This window comes from Numida meleagris, chromosome 1 (genome assembly GCF_002078875.1).
Source record: "Numida meleagris isolate 19003 breed g44 Domestic line chromosome 1, NumMel1.0, whole genome shotgun sequence".
Classification (NCBI taxonomy): domain Eukaryota; kingdom Metazoa; phylum Chordata; class Aves; order Galliformes; family Numididae; genus Numida; species Numida meleagris.
This window is the reverse complement of record NC_034409.1, coordinates 166,741,954-166,749,991: the sequence shown is the minus strand read 5'-3', so window position 1 is coordinate 166,749,991 and position 8,038 is coordinate 166,741,954. Positions and strand designations below refer to the sequence as shown.

The 8,038-nt window shown below is 44.1% G+C and overlaps 1 protein-coding gene across 2 annotated transcripts; it reads right to left on the bottom strand.

The window, feature by feature from the left end:
- CYSLTR2 (cysteinyl leukotriene receptor 2) lies at positions 431 to 7,458 on the bottom strand. Of its 2 annotated transcripts, XM_021376304.1 has the most exons (3): positions 7,255 to 7,458; positions 7,072 to 7,143; positions 431 to 1,952 (listed from the first exon to the last, which is right to left on the bottom strand). In XM_021376304.1, the coding sequence occupies exon 3, from the start codon at positions 1,923 to 1,925 to the stop codon at positions 993 to 995; it is 933 nt and encodes a 310-aa protein (XP_021231979.1). In that variant the 5' UTR covers positions 1,926 to 1,952; positions 7,072 to 7,143; positions 7,255 to 7,458; the 3' UTR covers positions 431 to 992. The 2 variants fall into 2 exon arrangements, with proteins under 2 accessions (XP_021231979.1, XP_021231977.1); XM_021376302.1 differs by lacking the exon at positions 7,255 to 7,458 and having other exon boundaries at positions 7,072 to 7,248.

Below are 8,038 nucleotides of genomic sequence, written 5' to 3'. Positions count from 1 at the left end.
GGGAAGCCATCCAGAGGGACCTGGACAGGCTGGAGAAGTGGGCCCATGAGAACCTAATGAGGTTCAACAAGACCAAATGCAAGGTGCTACACTTGGGCTGGGGAAATCCCAGGTATTTATACAGACTGGGGGGAGAACTCCTTGAGAGTAGCCCTGCGGAGAAGGACTTGGGGGTCCTGGTGGACAAGAAGCTGGACATGAGCCAGCAGTGTGCGCTTGCAGCCCGGAAGACCAACTGTGTTCTGGGCTGCATTAAAAGAGGAGTGGCCAGCAGAGAAGGGAGGTGATTGTCCCCCTCTACTCAGTTCTTGTGAGGCCCCATCTGGAGTACTGCATCCAGGCCTGAGGCCCTCAGTACAAGAAAGACACAGAGCTCTTGGAGCGGGTCCAGAGGAGGGCCACCAAGATGATCAGAGGGCTGAAGAACCTCTCCTATGAAGAAAGGCTGAGGGAACTGGGCTTGTTTAGCTCGGAGAAGAGAAGGCTCCGGGGAGACCTCATTGTGGCTTTCCAATATTTAAAGGGAGCATATAAACAAGAGGGGTATGACTCTTTATGAGGGTACATGGTGATAGGACAAGGGGAAAGGTTTTAAACTGAGACAGGTGAGGTTTAGGTTTGATATTAGGAGGAAGTTTTTCACTCAGAGGGTGGTGATGCACTGGAACAGGTTGCCTAAGGAGGCTGTGGTTGGTTATCCTGCACACAGCAGGGGGGTTGAAACTAGATGATCATTATGGTTCTTTTCAACCCAGGCCATCCTATGATTCTATGACCTGACTTCTGATTACCCACACTGCTGAGCTCCTGCCTTGGTATTGACTGTCCCCACTGAACTTTATCCCAAACACTTCTGTTCCCAAGGGGCCTGGCATAGAGCAGTATGGCTATGAGGTGGTCAGCACCACGTAGCTTCTTTCATCACATAGTATGGATGCAGTCTAGGTGTCTTGGCAGGATTGCAGGGATGTAATACTGCAATTCTGCATGAGCTACCTTCGGTATAAACTTCTAATTCTCGCTTTGAAATTTTCAGCGGCAAAGTAATATAGCACAGGGTCAAGGCAGCTGTTGGTGGCAGCAAGGCAGAGCGAGACCACCTGTGCTTTATGCACAGGCAGGTTGGCCTGGCTGCAGCCACCGAGCACCAGGTAGACCGTCCGCAGTATGTGGTATGGCAGGAAGCACAGGAGGAAGAGGATGAGAGTGATGATGATGGTTGACAGTGCTTTCTTGTGACAGACAGCCTTCTTGCACTGGGGAGCCCTGGACTTGAGCAGTGCTCTGATGGCAAAGATGTAGCAGATGATAATTGTGCAAAAAGGCAAGATGAAGCCCACAACAAGGACAAAGCTGTTCATCATGATGAGCCTGTGCGTGCTGCTGGGATGGAGGTCCAAGCACTTGGCTGGGTTTTCATATCCGGCGATTTCTTTGCTCAGCAGAGGGCAGGAGGCTGCCAGAACAAAGACCCATATCACTGCGCACGTTATCTTGGCATACTTCATGTTGGTTACTTTCCAGCTCCTGAATGGGTAGACGATGGCCGTGAAACGAACCACACTCAGCACGGTGAGAAAATAAATGCTGCAGTACATGTTCACGTACATGGTGTACGTCATGACCCTGCAGAGGATATCACCAAAAACCCAATGGGATCCCAACAGGTAATAGGAGGCCCGGAAGGGCAAAGTGCTCACAAACATGAGATCTGAAACCGCCAAGTTCTGCATGTAAATGTTTACCGAGGTCTTCCTCTGGGAAGGTTGGAGGAAAACATATATGGAGAGGCTATTTCCAACACTGCCCAGGAAAAAGATAAAGAGGTACATGACGGGATAAATGACTTGCTTGAAGGCATCTGTGCTACAGTTGAATAAGCTGTTAGTGGAGCTGTCATTTAGCGTCATCTCAGAAAAATTCATTGTCTGGAGCAGGGGCTCTCTGTCTTTCTGCAAAAGTAAAAAGAAGTGGAGTGAGTGCGGAGCTGCAGTCTCTGCAGGGAGTTCAGTGCTCGGACTGCTTCACGGGGCAGAAATTACAAGACAGTGGAAATTAAAGCTTCCTTCATGAGTAATCACTTTGTGATGTCCCTGTAAATGAACATGCCAAGTAAGCTCTAAATGGTTTCAGTATTACAGAGGCTGTTTGTTGGTTGTTTTTTTTTTTGTCTCAAATTATGAAAGAGCTATCTTTTAAAGGTGGATGTTATGCATTCATTTTAATGGCAATTCCCTGACCTTCTGAATACAAAATAAGCCAACTTGACATTGTCCATTTCATAGCAGGGAGGTTTTGAGTCCCAAGATACCTCCCATGGAAGCATCAAAAACTGATCAGAAAAAGAAATCACCATCCACCAGTAAGACTGAACTTCAAATTAGGATGAAAAGTCAAAATAACTGAATTTGCCAATAGGAACTAGCCAAATTTTCCTGGTATGTTATCTGTTGTTGGCAGCATGTCACTCAATATTCCTGAGTGATACCAAGGACATACTGATGTACTTCAACATGTATAAATTAAGGATGTTTTGACCCGAAACACTATAAATACTGTGCTAGTCATTCAAGGTTCTTTTTTAACTCCCTCCTCCTCACACTGTATTTCTTCTTTCCTCTAGTTAGTTTCCTAGGTCTCTTTTTGTGGGGCCTTTGCTTTGTTTACTGCTTTTCCAACCTTTCATGTGCTCATTTCTTCTATCAGGCATTTATCTATGGGTACTTCCAGGGCAGCCTGCATTAGCAGCTTTAATGAAAACGGTCTGTGGAAAATAGGCTATTTTCATAGAAAGTGACATTTTCACTCCCATGAGGCTATATTTCAATCAAATCAAAACAACCAATTAATAAAGCACTCTAAATAATATATACATATTTTCTCATTAAAGTCTATTTCCTTGCTAAACTCCTGATTTTTTCTCTCAGGTGACATGTAACCAGCCATATTTTAAAATCATAGAATCATAGAATATCCAGAATTGGAAGGAATCTATAAGTATAATCAAGTCCAGCTCCTGAAAGGAGGTCTCCAGTTCTGTTACTTGTTTAACAGCACTCCCCTCTCTGCAACTGCCAGCACATCCCAGAAATGCACTGAAAACTTTTAGCCTAAAAACCAGAACTATGTAAAATTTCCAAGTGCGTGAAAAAAGAGTTTTAATATGTCTCAGTGAGAATGATAAGGTGCCAGTGGTATATGCTTGCAGGTTATGCCTTATTTTGGACCTCACCAGCTTCACGATTTTAAGTAAAATTATTTGGGCTCTTGGAGTCTCCCTAGCGGGTAAACTTGGCTCTTGACTTGGGTACCCTGGACTACTGCTTGCTCACTTCAGTACTGGCAACACTGATGTAAATGGAAGCTAATTTGTGAACTTAGATATTTTTCTGTGGTGCAAGAGCTGTGCTATGTTGAGTGCAGCCAGCGACCTCTTAATGGCTCTGTGTCAGAGTACGGATCCCTTAATACAGCAACCAGATGTGCACCAGAAGTTACTTTTGTGGCCAAACTGTGAGACGGAGCGTGGGAAATGGGACCTACCCAGGCTGGGCAATTATGTGGCCATCCCTGCAGGGTCTGAAATCATCCCTCCAGAAAACAGTGACAATAATGTCTATGAAGTGTAGGAGTGCTGAAGACTGGAACTGGGCAAACTGAACACTAGTTCTCCCCTAAAGGAAATCTCCTCCTCATTTGAAAGACTCTTCCCCAGTGGAGGGAATAGACAACATAATTTTCCCAACAAAACTTTTGCAGTTCATGGAGATTTCATAGAATCATAGAATCACGGAATGGCTTGGGTTGGAAAGGACCTATAAGATCACCCAATTGCAAGCCACTTGACATGGGCAGGGTTGCCACGCAGTAGATCAGGCTGCCCAGGGCTCCAACCTGGTTTTAGTACCCAGTACAAAGTAACTGTCTGACATCAAAGTTTTCTGTGTGGGATTGGGAACCAGCTTTTCTTCTAATGGAAGCTGGTCTCCCCATTTTACAGGAAAACATCACAGCCCAATGTATTGCAAAGGGAAGAGACCTTCTGATGATGCTTTGCAATAGCCCAAGCACCCATGCCTTTAGAAACCCCAAAACAAGAATGAACAGGAGGGGTTTCAGGTGAAGGACCAGATCTATAGGGCCACCCAGAGGCTTCAGGTGGCACTATCTAACATCCTTCTGAGAAAAACAGAGGGAGAGAAAGGGACAATCTGAAATGGGATTCTCTCTTCAGTGAGAACAGAGCTGGAAGCTCCCTTGGAGGAGATTTTTTTTCTACATTACTTTCCATGAGGGAAGATACCAAGTTGAAACATTCCAAAGCTCTGAAAACCACCTTATCAGGAGAAAGAGAACATCTGCAGAGTAAAGGAAAGGGTGGCTTTTCTGAAATAATTGCTATGCAAGTATATCAATAGGAGCCTCTGTGCCATGCTGGCAGCTTGATGGTAATGACAGTGTAGGATTTACAGGTGAAGGAGTGGCACTGTGCACGAACGACTGTGTAACTAGCAATTGCATACAAATATTGTGGCTAAAAAGAAGCACTACAAAGTCCTTGTGGACAGTCATTCCATCCTCTCGTAATGAAAAAATATAGTACGAAGGCTGTGCTACCGAACTCCTCACCATGATAATGACAGTCATCAGAAAATGTTAGAAAAGATGAAAGCAGGTAGTAATAGCAGGGAATTTCAGATTCCTTCATACAGATGTGATACTGCATCAGAACAAGATATGCAACAAATGCCTAATTCCTAGGACAAATAGTTCTGCAGTCCGCAAGACAAGATGCTGTTTGATCTTTAGTGCTGCACAGGCCTCAGTTATGGCAGTTTTGGAGGGAGGAAGCTCTGTACCAGGAATCATGGTAGAACTCACACTGGCAGTGTTGTGGAACAGAGGAGCAGTCCCAGAACCAAGAACTCTATGCAATTTTGTAGGGCGTATGAAAATAGGAAAAAAAAAACCACAGCAATAACCAAATCACAGAGAATTCAACAAAACCTAAGTTAGGTCAGAGGAGCCAGATGCACTGGACATACATGTGTAGGAAATATCAAAATGAATAGACAAATGAGAGACTAATTAGTAATTAGATGGCATTCATACGAATACCCCAAAGGCTCTCAGATATAAGACTGCTGGCCGAGGCACACAATCCAGCATTATAGTCAAGCACTATGCCAGAGGACCATTGCATCACCAGGGCAGCTCTTTGTCTTCAAGAACTGTGTGAGAGAGGAGCTTGAGGGCTGTGAGTCAGTGGTCCTAGTGCTTGGGAGTTTACTGACCCCTGAGACTGACTTCCACATATATGAGAGCTTCTCCAAAAGTAATGCCTCCTGTTTTACTGTTTTGGCCCATGACATCAGAGGCGAATGGTGGTGGTATGGCAGTAGATGTGGAACCTTCCCACCAGCATCCCATTACATTTTGTTAGCAGATGGCATCAGCGGGACAGTCTGACAAAATGATGTCTGACATGGAAGTGTGTTTGAAGCAAAGGAGTGTCACTGCATTCTTCCATGAGGAAAAAATGACACCCATTGACATTCATTGATGCTATGCTGGAAAGGTGGCAAATGAGCATTAGTGGAGTTCAACGAAGGTGATAAATGCTGGAGCAAATAATCTAAACCATGCCTATGTGATACTGAACTTGAAACTGTTACTGTCAGGAAAGGGTATCTGGCATCAGTGTTGGAGCCATCGCTGACTGTTTGCCAAAGTCATTTCTGCATTAGCTGCAGCAGAAGCAGACAAATATGTCAAGAAATTGAGCTGCATCACCAAGAAGTCTGGGACAACTTGTATAAAATCACCTCATATAAAACCTTCCTGCATTTCCCCAGTGAGCATGCCATGCAGTTCTGCTCTCTGCACCCAAAAAAAGAGATGAGAGAGTTAGAGAAGAGGCGTAGAAGGGTGAGTGAAATCAGCAAGGTGATGGAGCAAGGACTCAAAAGCCTGGGTCTCTTCAGCGTGGACAGGAGGAGGTTGCAGTCAAGATTTACAGATCCGTGAGGGTGGTGGATAGCGTGAATGTACTGTTACTGATGCGTTCCCATGTGGGGTGCTCAGCAAGGTTGTTGGGAGTCTGTGGTAGGGCAGATAGAAAAGGGCCTTTCTCTGTGTCATCTCCTCTGTCTGACAGAGGTGAGCTGGAGGAGGCTGCTGCTGAAGGTGTAAATGGGAAACTCTCTATTTCCAGACTGAGAAGTCTCTCGCATCTGCTACTCTGAAACCCTGACATCTCTGTAACACAGAGAACTACTAAAGAATGTATTTTCAGTGAGGTGTTTTGCATAAGCAGTGATAAATAAAGATATCAGACTGTTCATTCAAAATACATGTCTTTTTTACCCTAAGAGATAAATACACAGACCTGATGGTATACCAGGAAAAGGAGGTGCTCTGTGCATCTATCACAACAGCCCTCTGTCTGAAGAAGACTCCTGACACAGCAGTCCCATATTCATTATATGAAGGCAGTTATGGTATTGCTGCTCTATTTGGGATTGCTTGCATTTGCCACTGTACTTTGAGAAAAACGAAAGTTCTGACATTTCTTAAGGTTCCCATTGACTTCCTTTCTGCTATTCACGATGTGTTTCAGGAGAAGCGTTACTAAGAATGAATGTAACAGAACACAATATTTGGAATTAACACTGAATTACATTCACCAAAACATGCAGCATTTCATTAAACTCACTCCATGCACAATACTAAACATAAATAAATTAAGACTCTAACTTCTAACTTTTTTATTTTAAAAGTTTGCCATTAGTCAAATCTATTTCTGTCATCGCGTTAAAAACCGGCACTCACTTAATCAGACCCACTGCTTGGCTGTTATCTTCCATCTGGAAACACTGCTAGTTGCATAAATCCACCCTTCTTTCTGCCAAAGAAAACTCTCAAGTCCACCTTTATCATAGAGAAATTTAGTCAACGATCACAGCTTCTGTCAAATGCAAAGCTTACTGCAAGCAATATATAAGCAGATCTTATTTTATTCACTGCAACTATTTTATCTACATCAGAAGAAGCAGGCAAGCCTTGTCTTACCTCAGCTAGTGTGGCTTCTGGCGTGCTCAGTCTCCTTCTGCTCGCTGCTGCTTACAACTTTCAGTTTTGTTGCTGGAAATCAGAAACACAAAAACTTGAAGCAAAACCCAAATGTTGTTTACGCAGAAGCCACACAAGAGCAAACAGTAATAAGAAAAGGAAGTCCTGATGAATAGATCTCACATTTTCTTAAGAGAGAAGTGTTCTCAGCTCAAGGAGGGGTGCTAGCAATCACATGGCAGTGTTGCATGCGTTTTTGCCCAATGAAAAGGGACCTGCAGCTATGTAGCATCTGGAAACAGTCTGGATTCCTGTATTTGGGCCACACTTAAATATCTGTGCTCTCTGTAATTGGAGTTGCTTGAAGTATTAGGATAGTTTCCTGTATATCCTTCACATAGATCACTGTGAGTGAAGTTCATGGAATTATGAAGAGGATGCATCATTTCCCAGGCTTCTCATGCAGTAATGAACGAAACTATAAGCAGGCTTCTCATGCAGTAATGAACGAAACTATAAGCAGGCTTCTAGGGGTTAATGAGTAATCTCATTTAGCACAAGCAATTCAGGGATGTGTTTGTGGAGCCAGGGGACTATCTTTTTTTTTTTTGAATGCTGATAGGGACTAAATACATTGCTATTTTAGGTCATAACAAGAAGCTGCAGTGAATGCCTTACTGCCCCTTAACGTCTTACCACTTCTCAGTGGAGCAACAGTGATGGCACAGGTGGGTGCTCCTAGCCCACTGCAGTTGTGAAATAGGGTTCGATACACACTACAGATGTAACAGTTTGCTTATTCCTCTGTTCTGCCAACAGAAGGAGGACCAGTTGTATCTCTAGGTGCTGGGTGTTATTTCATAAACATTAGGAAATAATTCTGTGCTGTGCAGCGATGGAGCACTGGCACAGGCTGCCCAGAGGCTGTGGGGTCTCCTCCTTGGGGATCTCCCAGAGCCGCCTGGAT

Bases quoted from the DNA above. Each gene is read 5' to 3' on its own strand.
- CYSLTR2 (XM_021376304.1), bottom strand. From the start codon at position 1,925: ATGAATTTTTCTGAGATGACGCTAAATGACAGCTCCACTAACAGCTTA.